This window comes from Erythrolamprus reginae, chromosome Z (assembly GCF_031021105.1).
Source record: "Erythrolamprus reginae isolate rEryReg1 chromosome Z, rEryReg1.hap1, whole genome shotgun sequence".
NCBI classification, from domain to species: domain Eukaryota; kingdom Metazoa; phylum Chordata; class Lepidosauria; order Squamata; family Dipsadidae; genus Erythrolamprus; species Erythrolamprus reginae.
The window spans coordinates 30,759,574-30,784,116 of NC_091963.1; the positions used below are offsets into that span (position 1 = coordinate 30,759,574).

Genomic DNA, 24,543 nt, shown 5'->3' on the forward strand with positions numbered 1-24,543 from the left:
GCATTTCTACTTCACACCTGCTTAGTTCAGCACTTAAATGCAAAGTAACCAAGGAATACTAGGTCAATAGGCTAGATTATGAAATTGAAAAACATCCTATAACAAGGCAAACTGTTTTCATATTATTGCTGAGAAAAGTATATGAATGTATCTAGGAAGCACAGCTGATTTGGAGTAGATTTTTATTTTTTCTACTGTTTGCCTTTTATACCTTTTGTGATTAATTCTATGGATGTAAGAGCAAACCAGGAAGAAATTATTGACTCTAGTGAGATGAATTACACCTGGATAGTGAATTATCATTCTTGATAGTAAACACTCTCTCCTTGCTTTTATTGTCATTTATATGGAGTTCTTCAAATGAAATTTTAGCAACTCCCATCTAAGTCTATGTTCTAGAAAGTAATAAAAAGAAGCAGAGAAATATCTAAAATTTAACCAACATGTGTTCTATATTCTCTTTTGCTTTTTCCCTATTCTCTCTCTCTCTCTCTCTCTCTCACACACACACACACACACACACACACGTACCAACAAAAACATTTACTGTTTATTCCAAGTAGTGAAAAACTTTTCTTCTTTATTTTCTTGACATTATGCCTACACTGATACATCTGTTGCATTCATTCTCTTATGTCATTTTGTAATCTAAATTAGAAATCTGGAAAGTTGTATATTCTTTCTGCACAGCAACTCGTCGAGATCTTGATCATTTTTGCTACTTTTTGTATATCTTTTACAGTTGCTTTTTTTTTAAAGATAGAAGCTAGAGCCAGATGATTAATCAAACTATTCTCTGAGCTAGTCATTATCACTTTGATTTTGTTTTTGTATATTTGAACATTTATTTTATTTTATTTATTCAGTCTCTACAACACTCACCTCAATTTTTATTGTTGTATATGGTTCTGTATTATTGTTGTTGTTGTTATTATTATTGTTGTTATTATTATTATTATTAATTATATTGTTGTATATGCTTTTATTCTGTACGCCACCCAGAGTCCATCAGGATTTGGGTGGACTATAAATTCAATAAAACAAATAAATAAATAAATCTAGTTGATCCTGGACGGTGAACTAAACTCACCACCCAGAATCGTTTACTGAGGTGGATGAATATAGAATATAACTAAACAAAAAAACAGCATCACAACAGTTAAAAGCTAAAAACACAGTTACAAAGAGTTACATATATCTTATTTTTGTTTTAACTAGTTTAAATAATATCATAATTGGCCCTTCCACCTCCAGATTGTTCTTGAACAAATTAAGAGAAATCCCATTGTTTATTCCCATTTGTGAGAATTAATTAATTCTTTCTGTCTGATATTAGCCCTTAGATAGATATGAAAAAATTACAAATGTAAGTCCATATAAATATAAACTATATTATACTTAATATATAACATATACAGTGTTCCCTTGACTTTTGTGGGGGATGCGTTCCAAGACCACCTGCGAAAGTCAAATTTCCGCGAAGTAGAGATGCGGAAGTAATTACACTGTTTTTGGCTATGAACAGTATCGCAGGACATCCCCTAACACTTCAAACGTCTAAATTACAATTTCCCATTCCCTTAACAAACTTTAGATTATTACTCACCAATATTACTGGTACTCACCATTGAAGAAAATACTTAATGATCCTGATATTTATTAACATACCAGTAATTATTTATTAACACTAATCTGGCGATGATGTATGACGTCACGGACGGGAAAGACCGTGGTATAGAAAAAAACCTGCAAATTATTTTTTAATTAATATTTTTTGAAAAAGCGTGATACAGACTTTTCACGAATATCGGACCTGAGAAAGTCAAGGGAACATATAAATATATACTGTATTTAATAGTATAATGTAAAATAAGTTAAAATTTAATTTTAAAATAGAAATACAGTACATTAATACAGTACAGAGTAACAAAAAAATAATTTGAAGCCAAGTTATAAAAACAGCATGATAAGGTATTATGGAAGAAAACACCATTTTTTTTTTAAAAAAAGATCACAATAATGGTAATTAAATACAGTGGTACCTCAAGATACGAAACCCTCGTCTTACGAATAACTCGTGATACGAACCCGGGATTCAGAAAAAATTTGCCTGTTCTTACGAACTTTTTTCGAGTTATGAACCGGCGTTCGGAGACTGCTGGGAAGCCGCGCGGCTGTTTTAAAAGGTGACTGCCCGGCAGCGGGGCTTCCCAGAAGCCTCCCGAACGCCGGTTCGTAACTCGAAAAAAGTTCGTAAGAAGAGGCAAAATTTTTCTGAACCCCGGGTTCGGTTCGGGAGGTTGCTGGGAAGCCCCCCAGCGTGGCTGTCACCTTTTAAAACAGCCGCGCGGCTTCCCAGCTGTCTCCCGAAGCCGAACGCGGAAGTTCGGGTTTGGCGTTCGGCTTCGGGAGACAGCTGGGAAGCCGCGCGTCTGTTTTAAAAGGTCACAGCCGGCCTGGGGGGCTTCCCAGCACCCCCCCGAACCCCGAACTTTTGCCGAACTTCCAGGTTCGGGGTTCGGGAGGTTGCTGGGAAGCCCCCCAGGCCGGCTGTCACCTTTTAAAACAGCCGCGCGGCTTCCCAGCAGTTGCCGAACGCCGGTTTTTTGCGGGGGGGGGGGGGTTTGGTTGCACGGATTAATTGACTTTACATTGTTTCCTATGGGAAACAATGTTTTGTCTTACGAACCTTTCGTCTTACAAACCTCCTCCTTGCACCAATTAAGTTCGTATCATGAGGTATTACTGTATAAGAAACCTAAGCTTTAGCAAGAATGACTCTAAAAAAACAAATTAATAATTTCTTTTCTGGTTAAAGTTTTTTTCATTTTATTTATTTATTTAATTGGATTTGTATGCCGCCCCTCTCCGAGGACTTTCTTTGAACCTATGTGTTTTCTATTCCTATTTTAGTTTTTGCAGGAAGTGACTTGCTAAAATGCCTTTGAGGCTGTATGAGGCCTTGCCAACAGTCATTTTATATTTTTAATAGCAGTTTCTTTCCATTCACCTCAGCCCCTCTGTTAAAATATTCTTTTCAAGACTTCCTGGACTGAGTGAATGATAATACATGCATTCTTTCTATAGTACTTCTCATTGATTGCATTGACTGTGAAGAGCTGGGCTGATCAACAGCAAGCATTAGTGGTCCAGAATGCATGCAACAACTCACTTATTAATCCTAACTGATCTCAAAATAGGAAGAAGTGGTCAGAACTGCTTCTTCACTCATTCTCGTTCTCTTTGTATAATGTAGGGCTTCAGTCTTAATTCAAATTCAACCTAAGTGTGAATAAAATTGCTATCTAATCACTTTCTTTCCTAGTTTCATGCAAACCCCTAAAGGACAACTGCTGAAACCATCAGAGCAAAAAAGAAGGGTTAATTACATATTCATTATGTACGCCTTGTTTCTAATCTTTCTTCTTCTCAAGACCAATCTTTTTGCCATACAAAACTTCGTGGTGTGTTTCCTCATGTGATGGGAAGACACTAAAGATATATACATATTTGAGATAGTGCTTTTAAACAGTCAACTTGCTGTATTATAAAAGCACAAGTTCAGTCCATGTAAGTTGCTAGGCAAGTTTTAATTGGTCTGTATTTCCCTTATAACTGAAATATTTGTTAATGTCTTCTTAGCTGTTTCAGATGAAGTTGAATGACATTGCTGTGTTAATTGAGTGCTGGGTTGGGAGACATTCTCTATTAACTCTGTCAGGTCCTTTGTTAATTTCCCTACAAGCGTAAGGTCTTTTCAACAGGAAAGGTCATTTGCTGCATTTTTTTCAAGGAAAGATAGCAAAGGGAATGAGAAGTGCAGAATTTGTAATTGGGGGAGGGGGTCCTTTCTTATTACAAGTTGTGGAAATTATTTGTCCATAAAGGCAGCTATACGTTCCCTACATACTAGTCCAAATCATTCTGTGCAAAGTTTTATTACAGTTAAATGTTTTCATTTACATTTACTGCATTTCCAGACAAAAATTATTTTTAAAAAAATTCAGTGCAAATAACAAATAATTTTGATTGTTGATTGCTCAGTGGATTTGATGGTGTGTTATCTTATACACCCAGATTGTCGAACCTCCAGTAATGCATTCAGTACTTGTAGTCTGATTAGCGATAATTGTTGAATATTTCTTTTAGTTTAGTTTGGCTTTGTTTGTTTTGATTAAATATTTCTGAAAGGGGTTGCTCTAAAAGTTTGTTAATTCACTATTAAGTTTAATTTGTATTTTGTCACAAAATATAATACCAGACTGGATCTATGATGAAATATTGTTCATTGATTCTTACAATAGTCAGAATTGCATAGCTATTGAATTGCATAGCTATGGGATGACTATGACCAAGTTCATTTACATTTGAGAAGGGATGTGATAAAGTTCAGGAATAACAGTGATAAATCTGCCTTCTTTAAGAATGCAGCAAATTAAAGAACATAATGAAGAAAAATGTAAGAAACCAGAATGTGATATAATTTGAGTGAATAGCATAAGTATATGCATTAGGGTATCCAGCTGTGTTAGGACTGTCAACAGGCTCATAAAAAAGAAACACAGGTTATGCTGTAATATTTTGTGGTTGGGTATCAGAGAAGATCTACACAAAAATATAAACATACTTGGCTAGACACGATTATAATTTCTCTGAAACCATTGCTTTTCAATTTGGATAGATCTGAGTTGGATAAGATAAATTGTAGTCTACACCTCAAAATCCATTCAGATGTAGATATTCTGAAATTTTAGACCAATTGTTCTTGAGGTTGTGGATGGGGCTAGATGTAAAGATCAGAATGGATGCTTTAAGACTTTCCAAGGTTTAATTCATTAATGGAACCTCTTCAAATCCTAATTTCTCCCTATCCCTAGTAGATTTGTTTCGATTCGTAAATGATTTAAGGGACAAAAAAGTTCCTTCGGATTTTTCAAGACTGTTCATTAATTTCTTCACAATCTTTAGGGGGGGAAAGGAACATTTTGGCTCCCCCCACATTTGTGATATTACAATGTTATTTATCCATTGGTCTTTAAGGTCCGTCGGCCTAAAAGGTTGATCAATCTTGTTTTAAAGATCAGGAATTCTACTAAAATTTTATCGGCTGTTCTATTATAATTAATATAATCCATATGCCTTTATTCAAAACTTTGGAAGTTGATTGTGTTGTATTTTGAATCTGAGTAAAGTGCGACTGGGGAAACATTCTTAAACCAGCTGATTCTTTTGGAAAAGTTGAAGAATGGCTGCATGATCCCAGGAAAAGATATACAGTTAAGGAGGTGCCAATATTGTGTCCACTTCTGAAGCTCCACTATATACTTTCTTTAACTTCTTTGTAGATATACTGACTCGTCTCCACTTCAGATCATCTATTCTTCAGATCTGAAGTGCAGCACATTCTCATTCACTGGATACCTCTCACAGACAGGAAAATGAATGCTACTGATTATGAAAAACTAGACACAATGAATAGGGAGAGAGTGGAAAACTAGAGAAGGAAGATGGATGGAGTAGCACAGAGATGACAAACTTGCATTGTCATAGTGGCATCATGTGATGTATCACAACTTTTCCCCCCTTCGCTAAACCAGGCATGAGCATGGCCAGTGCGTGGCTCCTCCAGACCGCAGTTTGGAAGTTTGACAATTTATCAGCGAGTTTTATGTAGCATATCCTGGAAAACAGCAAGAGTGGCTTTCAGATGCCCTTAGCAGGATTACAGGTTCCCACTTGTAAATAAGAAAAACAAACTATGTTTGACTTCTTTTTATCTTCATTAAGAATCCTATCTTATCTCTTTATCTGATAGGTGCATTTTATGAAATGCTTCAGAGCTTCCCTCAAGTGGAGGAGAAAGTGCACATGGACTCCTACAGATATAGCCACAGATGGAAACGGCATTCGGAATTGCTCAAATCAGTGGACACCAACAGAGCCAGCATAGGACAGGACTCCTCAGAACCTGGAGGTTTTACAGACCTACTTCCTGATGACACGCATGATAACACTACGCAAATTGAGGTAGAGGGCTATTCTCTCTTGATGTTGTTGACTTCAGATAGCTGCACAGTGAGCAATGATGTAAAACCTCATTATCAACCCCTCGCAGCTTTCCCATAAAAGCTGTTTATCAGCCAGCAAGAACAGGCATTTCAAAACTTTATATACAAAAACAGGGAGCTGGCCCCACCAGATACTATATTAAGGGTGCATAGACAGTAGGTAATGCAATATCAAGGGTATAGCTTTTCATAACAGCAATGTTCTCATCTCATCAGATTAAGTTAGTTCATTTCTATGCCACACAAACTATGTGCACGCAAACATAAACAAAGATATATGGAAAAAAGGATGGAGATTTAATCCATAAACCAAAGTCTTAATGCATTTTGTGAATTCTATTTTCTTTCTATATGCCCAGTGAATCAGAAAGAGCACATTAATATTGCAACTTACAAAAAATTCTGAGATTTACAATAATTTCTGTGCACCAACAAGTTTTTGCTCTCGTATTATATCTACTTTGTTCTGGTGCTTTATCCTTTTCTGAAGGCTTAACTCCAAAATAAAGAATCTTACAAATATTTAAAGCACTTCCATTATACTTATTGTACATCCATGGGTATCAACTTTCATGTCTTAGGAATTTCAGAACAAATAGATCTTGAAGTAGAAATGTGTATGTGCATTAAGCTCTTGTGCATGCACACATGTGTGTATATTCATAATAAATATATTTTTATAACCCCCAGTATTTATCCTATAGATTTAAATTCTGCAATGACATAATTAATTTCAGCTGCTCTCCTTTCTTATATTGAATGTTTTTATGAAATAAGATTCATGAGAATCAACTCCTTCGAATAATGCAACACAATATAATATTATTTGGAAACGCTATGGAAAGGTAATCATTTCAAATTTCTGGTAACTCTTCTCCATTCCCTGGCTTCATTAGCATGGTTACTTTTTCTTCCTTATTTTTTGTTCACAGTCATTATTGGAATCTTACAATAGAATAGGAATTACATTACATTTGCTTAATGAAATGTGAGAGTTTTTAAAAAAAGTTTCAAGAAAACACAATTATAATTTGTTCATCATTGCAATTGCTTCTCTGTACACCTAAATTAATTTCCAATCACCATGATGGTTTGGTTAATTCATACAGTTCCATGAACTGATTTCTGATTCCATTTGCAATACACAAAACTTTGCATTGTGTTTTAACAAGCTATCTGACAATTCTATCTCGAGTAGTCAACTTAGAACCACATTTGGGGCCAGAATGTATACTGCCAACCAAGGTGGTTGTTAAATGAATTGCTTCTCATTTTACTACAGTTGTCAAGTAAACCATGTAGTTGTTAAGCAAATCTTCCTTCATTGACTTTGTTCTTCAAAAGCCAGTTGGGAAAGTTACAGATCAATAAGCTGGAACACTGCAACTGTTGTAAATACATGCCAATTATCAGGTGAATTTTGATCACATAACAATGATAATATTGCAACAATGCAGTTCTGTCACTGATGATGTTATCTAGTTGCATAATGAAACATCTGCATGTAAACGCACCAACACTTAAGATGATGTTGGATAACCATCTGTCTGCAGTAGTGTAGGGTTTCCTGCCTAAGCAGGGGGTTGGACCAGAAGACACCCAAGGTCCCTTCTAACTCTATTATTGTTGTTGTGTTATTGTTGTTATTCTTATAATAATAATTATTATTATTATTATTGCAGTCTATAGTCTACAGTCTATTATAATTATATATAACAGTCAGCCTGAGAGAACACCAAGAATCTAGAATTACATACATTCTTTGAAATGGTTGTCAATCCAAAGATTGAGATTACTATTACAAACTGGGCAGCATATAATTTATTATTGTTATATTCTTGAAAATGCAACATCATACTTTATAATTTTTCAAAATGCTCCAGCGAGTCATTATAGTGACTGTGTTATGTTCTTGTTTTTAATCAGTTTATTGTTATTCTTACCCATTGATGAATATTAATAAGAAATTGGAACACATATGAAGACATTATTATGTAATAGTTATATATAGTTATATATATAAGGATAATGGCACCACCCTCCTCCCTTACATCAAAGGCACCACAGACAAAATTAGTAAAATTCTCCACAAACATAATATCAAAACTTCATTTGTCACTAACCAAAAAATATCAAACATCCTAAGAAACCCAAAAGATAAAATCCAACTCGAAAACCAAGGAATCTATGAAATCCCTTGCAAAACATGTGCAGCCACATACATTGGACAAACTAATCGAAGAATAAACACACGCATTGCAGAACATAAGAATGCAGTCAAAAAAGAAGAAAAAACTTCCTCCCTTGTCCAGCACATTAAAAAAACAGGGCATAAAATTGACTTTGAAAAAACTAAATTACTATCCAAAACAGAAAACGTATACAAAAGAATAATCATGGAGGCCATAGAGATAGAAAAACACCCCCTCAGCATGAACAAACAAGATGACACATCCCGCCTACCAGAGATTTGGAAACCAGCCTTAAACAAAAAAACATATCATAATCATCACCATGTCAATCCTTCAACTAAATGTGATTCCACCAACCAATCAAATCATTAAAACATAGCCACCCAATCTATTTGCTACATTCAAACCAAATCTCCACCCCCACCACTATACATAAGGAACAAATGGCAGTTGCAAACAAATTTGAACTTCTGCATGCAAGGCAGGATATTAACCTCTAAGCCAGAAGCTTGCCTCCAAATCAGCTTTTAACAGGGAAGGGCTATATTGTTGTTTTCTGTTAACCCTGCTGTTCTGTTCGGGTCTGTGAGACCCGAAATCAAGGTTTGAGACCCTGTAAAAAATTTTCCCTGCATATCTGAAACTTGAAATTTCATGACTTTTCATCATTTCAGGGGTTCTCTCTATGAGAATTTTTTTGGGGGGTGGGAGGTTTCTTTCTTGCTGAAAAAAAAAACTCCCTAATGTTATGTTCCCGGGTCACCCTGACCCGGACCGAAAACTCTTCATTTGCAGTGCTTATGTTTGGTCTTTTTGAAAGCTTTTTTCACTTGGAAAGTAGTCTGAACATTTCTTCACACAATGGAATGAAAATTGAACTGAAAAAATTAATCCTTATTGGTTTATTTTGCCCATAAATGTGCCTCCCCCCCGTTTTTGTGAAAGTTTTTTCAATTTATGGATAGTTTTGCTTGCAAAATGCAGTCTATTTTACTGGAGTTGGTGTGGGAATGGTACCTTGAACATTTCTGAATATAAGAAAAATATAAAGGAACTGAAAAAAATGATTCTTACTGTTTTTTTAACATCAGAAATAAGGCCTCCCCCCCCCCCCCCCGGCTGCTTGCAACAATTTTCACTTTTTATTTTTTTATGCTCCAAATCCGAAATATTCTTTAAAATCTTACGCATTCATTTACTCAATTTAACAATGCTGATCATCAAAAAAATATTTGTGGGGGTGGGGGAAAATTTTTTTTCTTGGCAAAAAAAAAGTCACATTTACTCTGTTCGGGTCATATAGACCCGGATCAAAATGATTTTTTTTAGGTACTTGAATTTGGTCTTTTTGAAAACTTTTTCCACTGGAAAACTAGTTTGAACATTTATGAACATAATGATATGAAAATTGAACTGGAAAAATTGAGACTTATATTTTTATTTTGATCAAAAAGCCCCTCCCCCCATCCTTTTTGAATTTCGTGTCAATTTATATTTTTTAAGGCTACAAATCCCTAAGGAATTTTCCCCCAAAAGGTTTGATATACTAAATTGAACAATCCTGAACATAAGAAAAATATAAATGAACTGAAAAAAATGACTCTTATTGGTTTATTGTTTTATACTCGAGTATAAGCCTACTCGAGTATAAGCCTATTTGAGTATAAGCATGGGGGCCCATTTATGAGCAAAATAAACCAATAAGGATCATTTTTTCAGTTTAATTTTCATATCATTATGTTCAGAAAGGTTCAAGCTACCAATCCCACACCAAAATAGAATAGTAAAATAGAATGCATTTTGCAGGCAAAATTATCAATAAACTCAAAAGTTTTGATATACTAAATTGAACAATCCTAAACATAAGAAAAATAGAAATGAACTGAAAAAAAATGATTCTTATTGGTTTATTTTTGAATATAAGACCATATCATTTTATACTCGAGTATAAGCCTACTCGAGTATAAGCCTATTTGAGTATAAGCATGGGGGCCCATTTATGAGCAAAATAAACCAATAAGGATTAATTTTCTCAGTTCAATTTTCATATCATTGTGTGCAGAAATGTTCAAGCTACCAATCCCACACCAACTTTAGTAAAATAGAATGGATTTTGCAAGCAAAACTATCCATAAATTGAAAAAACTTTCACAAAAACGGGGGGGGGAGGCACATTTATGTGCAAAATAAACCAATAAGGATTAATTTTTTCAGTTCAATTTTCATTCCATTGTGTGCAGAAATGTTCAAACATGTTTCCAGGTGAAAAAAGCTTTCAAAAAGACCAAACATAAGCACTGCAAATGAAGAGTTTTCGGTCCGGGTCAGGGTGACCCGGGAACATAACATTAGGAACTTTTTTCGAACAGAACAGCAGGGTTAAAATGACCTTGGTTGAAGGCTACAAGTTCAAATCCCTAGATCTATATTAGGCTTCCTTCCTTTTCACTATCAGCAGAAATATGGAACCATGTAAATTATAGTTGTTGACTATAAAAACATTTATCTGCCTTGAAATGGCCGCTGCGTGGGGCTGAGAGGCAAAATGAAAGCAAATTTGCTTCTTCCCATATTTGGGAATACCACGGTGATTTTGACAGTATACACACATACACACCTATCCCATTTTATATTGTCTTTCATGAAATATTAACATGTTAATATTTTATTACCCTCTTTCATATCACATGTTATATTTTAAATTAACAATTTAATTTTCTCTCTAAATTTGGCATGTAAGACTAGGGGAAATTATCATATGCAATTATTTTCTAATCTGAATTAGAAAACTAGTTTTGTATATATTCAGTTTGGCATGCAGTCCAACTGTTCCCTAACATTAGATATACAATGATAGCAAATTGTGCCTCACCATGATCCTTAAATGTAGGTAAGAACAAACAAATTCTGATACTGTTCATATATACCTCTTCATTCAAGATTCTATGCTTCCTGAATATTCAACAGAAAATATTGGGCTTGAAACCTCTCACATCTTTCCTCTTCCTGTTTTGAAAAGAAAGGAAATAAATTGCAAAGTTCTTCTATCATTTATATAAACAGAATTCATAGCTACTTTAAACATTAGTTAATTCAATTAAATAAGGATTAAATATAATAAAATATTTCTTACTATATCAGAATAATGCATATTTCAAGTCTTCCGTGTTATTATATTAATAACTTATTGTTATATTAATGATTTATAACATATAGATAATCTTAAAAACCTCTGTAGAAAATAAAAAAACTTTTAATAAAAGTAATGTATTGTTGTTTGTGAATCATATAGTTGGAGACAATATATGGAGCCTGCTTCATGAAATTTTTGATGTCACTTGGCTAGTTAAAAGCAGACTTGTGAGTTATAATCACTTTTTAGGCGCAAAGTCACCTGGATAACCTTGGGTCTATCACTTACTCAAAGCCATAGCACAGCCATAGCAACAATAAGGTCAAGTGATTTCCAAAAATGTTGCCAAGAAAACTCCATGCATATCTCCAGTATTCCAAATGTGGTCTCACCAGTGCTCTATATAGCAGAATCACAATCTCCCTCTTCTTGCTTGTTATACCTCTAGCTATGCAGCCAAGCATCCTACTTGCTTTTCCTACCGCCCGACCACACTGCTCTCCCATTTTGAGACTGTCTGAAATCACTACCCCTAAATCCTTCTCTTCTGAAGTTTTTGCTAACACAGAACTGCCAATACAATACTCAGATTGGGGATTCCTTTTCCCCAAGTGCATTATTTTACATTTGGAAACAGAAAAACTGCAGTTTCCATTGCTTTGACCACTTATCTAGTAAAGCTAAATCATTTACCATATTACAGACACCTCCAGGAATATCAACCCTATTACACACTTCAGAGTCATTGGCAAATAGGCAAACCTTCCCTACCAAACCTTCCCCTATGTCACTCACAAACATTCCCCTATGTCATTCACAAAAATTGCTCTTAAAAGAATAAGTTATGTAGGGATGAAATCCACTTACCTTCCCTAGCAGCTCGCAAATGTGCGTTCATCATCAGCACATGCACAAAGCCTTCTGCAAATGCGCAGAACATGTTATGCCAGTGCAGTTGAGCAGAGCTTTGCACAGTCAGTTCTGCTGGGACACAAAAGTTAGTTAGAGATTACTGTATTTTACCCCTGTAAGGAAAAAATAGAATTATGTTTCTAATCTCTGGAGATCAAATCTTGTTATGTTGTAGCTCTGAGCCCTCCCCCCCTCCCCCGAAATCTAATGCAGACCATGGGGTGTAGATAATAAAGGGTTTACTTTGTACAAGGAATATTTTCAAGTGAAGTTGTTTCAAATAAAGTCAAAGTCTCTAATTATCTTTGCCGGTATGCACAGAGAGAGTCTTATCAGTTGGCTAGAGTCCCAAAGAGAGAGAGAGATAAACACAGTAATAATTACCCCAGCTGTAATAGTGTTCAGAAGCAGAGATGTACAGAAATAATTTTGAAGTCCAGAGCTCTTCTGAAAGGCAAGAATGTCTGTTTAAACACAAGCCAAATTATCATGAAGCCAGAAGCCAGAATGAAACGTGTTGTTCTCTGCAAAGAGATAGGTCACGCCTCATCCTTAAATAGGGTGAGGGTGTGACCCAATAGCCAGCAGTACTACTCATGGGTAAATCTCCTCTTAGCCAACCACTCATGTCTCCTAGGTGCCCTGCACACCCTGGCTCCTCCTCTTCTGGATCACTTAGCACAGGAAATGCAAAATAATTCCTCACAAGAAGGGAAATGCAGAAGGCTCTGATTGTTCTGACCCTGACCCCTCATCTTTTTCACCATCAGTCCCAAATGCCAGGAACACAGGACGCCTGTGCTGTGCCTGCACAGTCTCTGCATCTTCTGAGTCCATGACTATTTGTGCAGGATGCAACTGAACCACAACAAATCTTCTTTTTGTAGTTCTTGGGAAATAGCAATAGCACTTAGATTTATATACCACTTCACAGCCCTCTCTAAGCAGTTTACAGAGTTAGCATATTGCCCCCAACAATGTGGGTTTTACCCACCTCAGAAGGATGGAAGGCTTAGTCAACCTTGAGCTTGGTAAGATTCGATCTGCCAAACTGCTGGCAGCCGTTGATCAGCAGAAGTAGCCTGCGGTACTGCATTCTATCTTTGTCCACTGTGGCTCTGGATTCAAAATAAAAATGGGTTCAAAATAGTGAGTGCCATTTCCAAAAAAAGGGACACCTGAGTTTGTCACCTGAGTTGTGCTGAAATGTTGATCCTGTTGCCCTATTTTCCCATGAATTCTTCTGTATATTCTTGAAGACATATTTTTCAGAGTTGTTTATTTTTTTAAAATGTACAGGTAAAATACTTACACTGAAAGATTCATTTTGAATTGTAATACGAGGGATAGGCATTTATTAAAATATTTTACTTTATACTACATAAAGAACTGTTTCATATATTTTGAAAATTCAAAACTGCCTTGCAACATTGAAGATGAATTAAAATTGCAGATAAGATCAATGTAATCTGCCTATTTGTCTAAAACAACTCTTGCCTATAATGAAGTCCTCCAGATATTTAACTTCACAAAACTCTCCTTAACCCATGACAATAGCTGTTAATGTTGGAAGTTAAAGTATGTGCAGCGAAAAGTTCCAAGGTTATGGAAGGTTATCCTTCAGGATTATGGCAGATCATATTGGCATTCACAAATTATCCATTTTTGTTAGGGATAATTTCAAACATGAAAGCCCCCTGGAGTTATTAATAAAAAGAGCCAACCTGAGCATATGCAAATTACTAGTTCCACTGAGAAGGAAATAGCTCTTTTTCTCTCTCTTCCCTTCCTACCCATCTATCAAGAGCAGACTTTGCAGTCAGAGTGTAACTTCAAGGCAATTAAGCTGTTGCACTTCTCATTTTAGAAATCAAGAATTGGAAGGAACAGATAGCAATCAGTGGTGGGAGAAAAAAAAATCTCCTCCTTGCCTTAAAATTTCAGAGTTAATTGCATATGGAAGCATTTTGTAGTCCCACCCTTTGCTTGCTCTTCAAAACTGCAAACAGCTGTAGATCACCTTCACAGTTCAATTCGCAAAGTAAGTCAGTTATGCAATTTTATTTTATTTTAAATGATATGTATAGTTGCTTCAAATTTTATCAACACAAGTTCCATTTATATGGGAAATGAAAATGCAACACAGTACTATAATGAGCAAAACTTGGTTTACTTTGCTTTTTAAAGACTAGAGTCTGCCACTAGCTGTTGAACTCATGAGGTTTTCAAATTCCAAAATTCCTTGCTGCTGAATATTGGTAACAATTGGTCCTAAACATCAATAAAGCATTAGATTATGTACCTATGCTGCAGCTTTTCATATTTTCCCCACATGTGTATACTACGTAGATAAAGATATTCAATGAATTATATTTGTCATCTTATAGTCAATTTTCCCATTTCAGTGTCAGCCTGAATAAAACTTTTATATTTGCAAAGTGAATAGACAGGAAACTGCCACTAATTATTTTATTAGGCCAGGACTGTCAAACTCCCAGATGCCTCATGTGCTGGTCACACCCATGCCCAGTTTAATGAAGGAAGAAAAATCCCCAATATCTCACGTGATGCTGCTGTGACGACATGAGGTTGGCACTCTTGTTTTAAACTAAGGCATCAAATGATATTAATATATTTATTCTAAAATAAATCACTCCTCTTTAAAAGAAAGTTTTAAAACGTTAACCAAAGTAACTAGTTTTGCTAGGCAACAAGGACAGAATGTGATCAACAAGTAGTTCATCTCAGTCTTCCAAAGAATTTAGCTGCATCCTCAGAATAGTTCTTTTTTAAAATTTATTTATTTACTAAGGTTAGGTCAGACAGTGTACTTCAAGGTTATCTGAGCCTAACATTTCAAGTCTAGTGGAATAAGGAATTTTATTGCAAGCAGAGGAGTTGAGTACTCTTCTTGTAAAATACTTCTGGAATCTCTCTAATACATGAGGGTTATCCAGACAGTAAGGTTACAATGCACATAGCTCGCGTGGGGAATGTTCATGGGAGAAGTTGTGTAGCTGGTAGCCAGCGGAAGAGAACGAGCAGTGCCAATGGTCAGTAGATAATTGACTGGCGTTGTGGTGAATGTTACAGATGAGCGTCCTCATTCATTTCCCTCCAAATTGCCCCTCCCTAAGGGGCATGAACCCTGCTGCGATGGGTGCCCATGATGCTTATTGAAGTCCACAAAATCAACAGAGTCAGTGCCACCCAAGAATTTCTTAACCATTTCAAGATTGAAGGCTGTTTTCAACTGTATAGTGACAGAAGATGAAACTTGGGCTTATCACCATACTCCAGAGAGCAAATGTCAATCAATGCAGTGGCACCATACCCTTTATCCTTCAGCCAAAAAATTCAAAACTCAGCAATTGGTGAGAAAAATCTTGGACACCCATTGTGCAGAAATCTTGGGCATCCATCACAGCAGCATCCATTCCCTTGGTATTCAGGTAGCGTATTATAGCATGCACTTCATACTTGGAGGGAAGTGGAATGAGGACACTCATCTGTAACCTTCACCAGAATGCCAGTTGGTGATCTATTGACTACTGGTACTGCTCGTTCTCGTCCGCTGGCTTCCCACTACACGATAGTAATACCAACTTCCCTCGCGAACATTCCCTGGGAGAGCTATGTACCTTACTTTCCAGATAACCCTCGTATTAATGTCCCAAATACAGTGTGGGTTCCAGACATGTGAGCAGTATAAAGGGCATTGCTTTGTCCTCCAAAGAAAATCAACAAGTTCAAACTTTATGTCTAAGTAAAAAGAACAGCCCCCACCCTCCTTGCCTTTTGTAAGTTACTCAACACCCACCTTTGTCGTCAGGCATGGAGTAACTGAGATACCCCTGAGCATATATAGTTTATGTATGGTATGATTGTGTTGTATGATTGCTGTAAGCCCCTCCGAGTCTTCGGAGAGAGGCAGCATACAAATCTAATAAATTATTGTTGTTGTTGTTGTTGTTGTTGTTATTGTTATATCTTTCTCTTGGGGAGTTACATGTTCCAAGAAATCTAAATTATGTAGAGTAGATCTGCAATTCACAATAAAAAATATTGTGGACCAAAGACCTTTGACATCATTTAGTATCAAGGCTATTTTTCAATTTTCATTATTTAATTTTAAATAGAAATTAGTATGCATAATTTAATCTTTTAATTCTGGCTTTTTCCATGGGGCTAGGCAATGATCTTTTGGAAGTTAATAGTTTTTAGGGCAGAATCAGCTGAGATTTTATGTTTTTCAGGACGTGTTGACAATAGGTGGAACTTTACTAACTTTATCCTAGTTGATGGTAGAGCTTATATGTTTTCTGATTCAAAATGGTGAAAAAACAAAATCTAATGGTGCTGTCAGTTTGGCTCTGTCACTTGCCCATTTGCTGTAGAGCAATTTCCAGTGAACATATTATTTGATTTGAAGTGCAAAACATCTGGAAAACATCAGGTGGCCTCTTCATGCTGTTAGATCACCATGTTGGTATTTTCAATTCATATCATATTTTTATGAAAAATTAACATCAAGGCAATCCATTCAGTAAACACAAACCTAACTGAAAGAAGGCATTTTCCTTATAAAGACTGATTGCTCAGTTATGAAATGATAAGAAAAGCGGAATCTGTTTTTCAGTATAATATAATGATGCTTTGAAAAATAGAAGCAGCATAAATTAGACATATTTTAATTGAAAGCAAGCACTATTGATATTATTCCCGAGGCTGGAAAAAAAACAAGTTAGTCTTTTTTTTCCTTGTTATGTTATTGCTAAAGAAATCCTAATGTTGTATTAAACCAACTTTTCAGGCTATTCAAGAATTTATTCCAAAATCTTACATTCCAATTAAACAGAATATATAATATATCCTATGCATAAGAGAATTTTCTAGGTGAGAAAGGTGTAAATCAGCATTGCTGGGTTGAAAGGACTGTGAGTGAATAAGAACAATTTTTGCTTTGTTAAAGAATTAAAGGACCAGGTTATGTCTTACTCGCAAAGAAATGTGAATTGTATTTTTTACTATATCAGTGATGGCGAACCTATGGCATAGGTGCCACAGATGGCGTATGGAGCTGTATCTGCTGGCATGTGAGCCATTATCCTAGCTCAGTTTCAATGCGAAAATCTGTGCTAGCTAGCTGATTTTCAGCTCACCCAGAGAGTCTGGGAGGGCATTTTCAGCTTCCGGAGAATCTCCAGGGGGATGGGGAAGGGCATTTTTTCCTCTGGAGCTTAGGGAGGGCAAAAAATGGCCTACCAGGCCCACCAGAGTTTGGGAAATGAGCTCTTTCAGGCCTCGGGGGTGGGGGAGGCCATTTTCGCCATTCAAATGTGCCTGTTCTTTAAATATTTTATTTTGTAAACAAAAATATGGCATTCAAATTTATTCAGTTATGCTACTAAATAAATAGAGTCAGTGCTAAAACTACAATTCATCTGTGATCGTAATTTATATAAAGTGTTTTTGCAGTCCAGCTTTTCTGTTTTACCTTTAGGCAGCTAATGCACTAATGTATTTCTGTCTTGTGTTCCTATTGGCTTTGTTTCCTACTGAACATATAATTAAAATAGTATTGAAAAATATGCTTGGTTGGAAATCCCATCAGCTAGTCTTGTTTAAACATCTCATTTTGGAGTAAAATAGCAAAACAGCTTAGTAGTACTAATTTATAATAACACAGATATTTTTATTATTTAAAAATGGGAATCTTCAAGATTAATTGATAACTTTCAAGGTTTAATGTTATATGTTAATAGAGCATTCACTTTAGTAAAAATTGATGTGGTGGGCTCAAAATCTGCATAAGCATTTTAATTCCTGTTCATATAAAAAGGGTTACACCATTTTTTCAGTTTTATTCAATAAGTATTTTTTTTGGTTGCTGCTTTGAATATAGTTTGAATAAAAAATTAGATATAGTACATTTCATATATATAGTTCACCCTAGCACAAGGACAAAAGCACCAGCCTAAAGATGACGAGTGAGACCTCATTGAAACGTTGCCAGGAAGCTCTGAAACTTTCACGGGAAGAAACCCGAATATGCCAAGACCTTCATACCTGTACCCGTGAAAATATATGAAAACAAATATACACACACACACACGTATACATATTTTTACATATACATATTTACATATACATATATATATTTGCTGATAAGTGAAAAGGAAGGGAGCTTGTTATAGATCTATTTCAACCTTGTTATGGTCTCATCAGACAGATATACCCTTACTAGTATTTGAACCTGTAGCGTGTTGCATGCAAGGCAGGATATATAGACATACATACCAGGTATTTACCAAGTATTTTCTAGTTATTTAATCCAACAGTCAGTTTAATCTGTCCAAGCATTACTTACAGTAATGTCTTTGGCTTTAAAGACAAATGTCAATTTATGCAACTATCCCTTTTCTTTTGTCCAGTAAATCTCTCTCTTGTTACTTCTATTGCAAAGCATAAATAATATTCAATTCAAAATGCCTTCCGCAATTAGTCAGCTCTTCTTAATTAAGTTTTGTTTATTTAGTTATTAAGGTTGTCACAACAGTCTACTTCATAATATTTTCCTCTGCAGTATCTGGAGTACAATCCCAGTCTGATCTTTATTACCTTTATAGTCATACTTCCTATTTACCCAAATCATTTGCTTTGCCTTCCCTTTCACTCGCTGCTTCAAATGCAAAGAGGAAAAAATACCCTTTCCTCCCTCTTCTTCTCGTTGGCCCCCTTTGCTGGAGAGACGGAGTAACGACACGGACACCAGAGCTGGATTTAAATTGGGTCATTTTTATTAACATAAATTTGCATAATTTATTCAATATTTTGCATAAATTAGCATAATCAACTATGACCCGGAAATGGACCTACAGGGTCAAACAAATACTTCCGGGGCGGAAATGACGTTATGCCAAAAAACATTCCTGGGCAACTCATGGGCGTATCTCGATGCAAGTCCAGGTGAGGGCCAGGCCGTCACCTGCGACCCTGCCATGCTGTGCATGAGGGGGGTCCCGCCGGCTAACCCGAATCCGGGAATTAAAGGTGCAGGACCCAAAGACAGGTTCCCCCCAGCTGCTCAGGCAGAAACTCCCTCCATGAGCTTGCGGAGAACCTGTCAATCATCCCCAAAGATGCCCAAGGGAGAACGCGCGGTTGCTAAACCACCCCAGTTTTCCGCCCCTAACCTGCCTACCCAAATGACCAAAGGTAAGCCAATTAACCTAATAAATGCAAGCACCCCCTAACCGCACATCCATCACCCCAGTGTGGAATGGGCGAAAAAACAGCTCGGCTAAGAGGCAGAACTGCAAAAAATTCCCATTCGGCCCCCTAAGGGCGACCCCTAAGCACACTGCAAAATAGTGGAGGGCGGGCGGGTGTCTGCTCGAGGCTCTGGGGTCCGGGCGAAAAGGGAGAGCCCCGGGCCTGCTCGCCCTTATATAGGGCAAGCAGGCCCTGCCCGGACCTATCAGGAGCCTGGCCAATCAGGCCTGACCTCCCGAGCGAAGTCTCGCATCGCGAGACTTCGCCCGGGATCCAAAATGGCGGCCGCCATGAGGGACCGTGTCTCCCGGTCCCTCCAGCAAAGCCTGCCGCCATGTAAGTCCGGCGCTGTTATTCTTCCTTAATCCACCATCTGGGCTTGGTCCAAAGTGTTATTGTTGCCAAACGAAGCTCATTCATAATTATCAGAATCCAAATTTTCCAGGGTTCACCACTCCATTGTCCCTCTAGTCCAGTCTCGTCCAGCTGTCAGCTCTATACAACCACCATTGCTGGTCGTCTTCATTTCCATCCAATCTCATTGGGGTTTCCTGTCTCACTGACCTGATTACTGTCCAAAGATTGATCTCCAGGATGCTGCTTTCTTCTGATTCCCCTCCAAGGACTCTACAGCTCCCATGGAGCTTATCAGATGGTCAAAAGTGGCTGTATTACACAGAGCTTCATTTCACACAGACCATTTGGCTTGTGAGCTGGCTCCACTTTACAATTTAGGCCCTGTTTCTTATGGATCTTCTAAAATAAAAACTAAATCTTTTGCAAATGCCTGTAGTTTATACTGTTCCTTTTTAATTTCCATGCCTTTTATCTCTATGTCTTGTCTAATATTTATATTTAATACTTCCAATATCAATATAAATAATAGTGGTGACAAGGGACATCCTTGTCTTGTATCTGCTAACCTTCCAAATCATATCTCCATTTACCATCACTTTTTGTAGTTTCTGAAATCTTGAAACTAAAAAATGTACAGAAATGTAATGGATATCCCTATCAGTGGTTTCATTTCAACCACTTTGGTTTACACATCAACTCAGTAATTATAGTATCTTTCTTAGAAGCTAAATGAAAATTCTGCAAATGCCACAACTGAAAATCAGTTGGACTTCATAATACATAATATTAAGTCATAATGCATAATATCACAGTCCTGTAATCACACATAGATCACAGGACTGTAATCTATCTATGCCACTGTATTGTAATTACTCTGGTCTGGATTCTAATGCATAACTTCTATATTCTATAACAATCTTCCCAACTTGTATATGATGTAAAATAGATAAAATATCTTCTCTCACCCCAAATTGTTTTCCAATCCATCAGTGAGATTTAAAATTTTAACTTTAAAATTTTTATTAATTTGCTCAATGCGCTTCTTCAGAATTGAAAAAAATGGATTTGATCATATTTGCAGCTCCTTGCTATGGGAAAGATCTCTAGCTACTTAAATTAAGCAGATTAATTATAAGGGGGGTGTTTTATTCTAACATTTTATATAAATAAGTAGTCCTTACTTTATCAACTGTGCATCAACTACTGCTTCCTTTGAAATAAGTCATTCACCAATTCTTTTGTGTGTCCTGATAAGTCTGGCACACCATATTAGCCATTCAAGCAATTCATGCATTGTGAAGGCAGATTTCCCCATGTTAATCAGCGGAAAGGGCTATTAACAATCAGGATTTCTGTACAGCTTTTCAGCCTGCTTCAGAGATTAGTGGCAGGCTTCTGTTTTACCCAGGGTCGTGTGAGACTTTAGCTGTTTTCTCCTTATATTTATTTATAGAACCTCTGGTTCTCAAAGCTTGTCACTTCTATAGGAATGATGAAAACGTAGAATAATTCAACAAATTATTTCAGTAATTCCACCTCTAATTCTTTGCAACCCATTAAAGCACCATCATATTTATAAAATAATATCTTATGTGCAGGCCCTTATTGTATATTCAGGTCAATTTTTTAAAAATATATCTGAATAGTTTTTCTATGATCTTAAATCCTGTTTGGAATGCAACAGGAATTGGCCTTGTATTTGTGTGGTGTTAAGAACCAAATCTCATTTAACAGAAGCTTCTTTTTATGCGAGCATAGTAAGCAATGCAGTATTTATCTTAATTAGGCTTAATCTAAGAAGCCAGGATTAGCTCTGCTTTTCTCTTTAAGAAGTGTGACTAGGCACTTTAATTATTGTCTGTTCTTTTATGTTTAGTCTCCCAAAGACTTAGAACATCAGAGTTGTGTGCACAATTATTATTTACCAGTAAAAAGAACACAATTGATGGCACAGCTGACATGTAACAAGGACCGTTCCTACTCAGCCTCGCTTTTTGAAGACCAATAAAGACCAATTAGTGGCCTGTTCATTGGGTGGATTATTTTTGCCTGCATTTTATCCATAATAAAGTAACACGCTGTGTCTTCTTCCACAGATTAAAATCACATCATTGTGAACCTTTTAGGGATGCTTTGATAATACACTGAATGTTTCTAATATGGAAATATTACCAGACAGGTATTTGTTTATTTGTTTTTTGTTCATTCATTTATTCATTTCAATAGCCACCCATTTCAATCATGATTCTAGGTGACTTACAGTATAAAAACAATTACAACAATAAAATATTTCAAAGTAATATAATAATTATATTATATTCTTTATAAAACATCCAGCAGCTGAAATAGTTAATCAACTAACAGTAAACCCAAGAAACAGAGCCTTTAACATATTCAGTGATCCAGCAGCTTTTTCAAGAGACAACTGGACTTTATTAATTTTTTCCCCTTGAAAACATTTCACTTCTCATCCAACAAGCTTCTTCAATTCTGACTAAATGGTGGCAAAAGGGGGGATTTATATTCCTTAGCAGTTATCTAAGTCATTAGCACTCTGAAGGTCAATTGCTAGATCTATGAAAGTCATTGAGGTTTAGGGAGCTAACACGACAGACCTTCATAGTTCTAGCAACCAGGTAATTGTTACAGAATATAAATCCTTCCATTATCCACTATTTTTTTTTATTATTATTATTATTATTATTATTATTATTATTATTATTATTTATTAGATTTGTATGCCGCCCCTCTCCATAGACTCGGGGCACCTCACAACAATAACAAAGACAATATAAGAACAAATCTAATAATTTAAAAAACACTAAAAACCCCATTATTAAAAGCAAGCATACACACAAACATACCATGTATAAACTGTACAGGCCCCAGGGAGATGTCTCAATTCCCCCATGCCTGACGGCAAAGATGGGTCTTAAGAACTGTACGAAAGGCAAGGAGGTTGGGGCAGTTCTGAACTCCAGGGGGAGCTGGTTCCAGAGGGTCGGGGCCACCACAGAATAGCCTCTTCTCCTGAGTCCCGCCAAACGACATTGTTTAGTTGACGGGACCCGGAAAAGGCCAACTCTGTGGGACCTAACCAGTCGCTGGGATTCGTACAGCAGAAGGCGTTCCCAGAGATATTCTGGTCCGATGCCATGAAGGGCTTTATAGGTCATAACGAACACTTTGGATTGTGACCAGAAATTGATTGGTAACCAATGCAGACTGCGGAGTGTTGGTGTAACATGGGCATACCTTGGGAAGCCCATGATTTAGCCAGAACTAAAGAAGCTTCTTGGATGAGAACCAAAACATTTTAAATAAGAAAACAAAGTCCAGTGCCTTTTGAAAAAGCATATTTGGGAAAACATGATCTGGATGATTGAGATTCAGTGAACCAGGTTCAGAACAACTAACTTTTAAAAACCTTGTCAAAGGCTCTCATGATGAGATTTGGGATCATAATTTGATGAATTTGATTTAGAAAATAAAATTATTTTATATGGAGAGTAAACTAAATATATATCAAGTTTGATAGTTATGTAAGATAGCCAAAAAATTTAGAAAAGTAGAAAAATTTAGTACTGCCACAATGGGAAGAATGGCTGGTGAAGATAATGTAATTTACAGCTAAGTTAACTTTTTTTATTAGCAGAAGTAACAATACAGTGCTACTTACAAACTTAATTTGTTTCATGACCAGGTTCTTAAGTAGAAAAGTTTGTAAGAAGAAGCAATTTTTCCCATAGGAATCAATGTGAAAGCAAAAGCGTGTGATTGAGGGTGGAGGCCCTGTTTCCTCTCAAGAGATTACTAGGGAGGCCCCATGGAGGCTTCTCCCTGCCTTTTCTGGCGCTGTTTCCTCCCAGGAGATTCCTAGAGAGGCCCCACGGAGGCTTCTCCCTGCCTTTTCCAGTTACACTTTCAGAGGTTTATAAGTGGAAATTGGTTCTTGAAAAAAATCTTGAACACCCAGTTCTTATCTAGAAACGTTTGTAAGTAGAGGCATTCTTAGGTAGATGTATCATTGTATCTATTTTATGGGTGATTTGGAATAGTTTTCTCCATGAAACAGAAGAAATGCACTTATGATTTATGGTTTTGATGATTAGAAACAAAAAGCTTCTTTTGTTTGCAATTATAGAATAAAAGTTATTTTTTTTTAATTATGTAATTCTGAAGTGTTCCAAAATCTCCTGGTAGGTAGTTGCATTAACCCTGGACTTAATGAAGCACAGTGGACCAAGACCAGCAGAAGACATGGCTCCCCAAATCAACACAGACTATGAAAACATTTGCATTTTATTTGGAAACTAGGGACCCAGAGTATGGAAGAAGAATGGAGAGGCACACACTGCAAGATGCTTGAAGTCCAGTGTGAAGTTTCCACAGTCTGTGGTGATGGTCCACTGTGCTTCATTAAGTCCAGGGTCAACACAGCCATCTACTAGGAGATTTTGGATCACTTCATACTTCATTCCACAGATGAGCTTTATGGGAATGCTGACTTCATTTTCCAGCAGGACTTGGCACCTGCCCACATTGCGAAAAGCACCAAAAACTGGTTCAATGATTGGGATTTGGGGTTACTGTGCTTGATTGGCCA

The 24,543-nt window shown here is 36.5% G+C and overlaps 1 protein-coding gene across 5 annotated transcripts in view; it reads left to right on the forward strand.

Moving 5' to 3' along the window:
- Positions 1-24,543, forward strand: part of PLXDC2 (plexin domain containing 2) — a 365,033-nt gene that overhangs the window by 167,515 nt on the left and 172,975 nt on the right. For all 5 annotated transcript variants that reach the window (XM_070726234.1, XM_070726236.1, XM_070726237.1 and 2 more), the window contains exon 2: positions 5,816-6,027. In XM_070726234.1, coding sequence (XP_070582335.1) covers positions 5,816-6,027 — 212 coding nt within the window. The remainder of the gene's footprint in view (positions 1-5,815; positions 6,028-24,543) is intronic.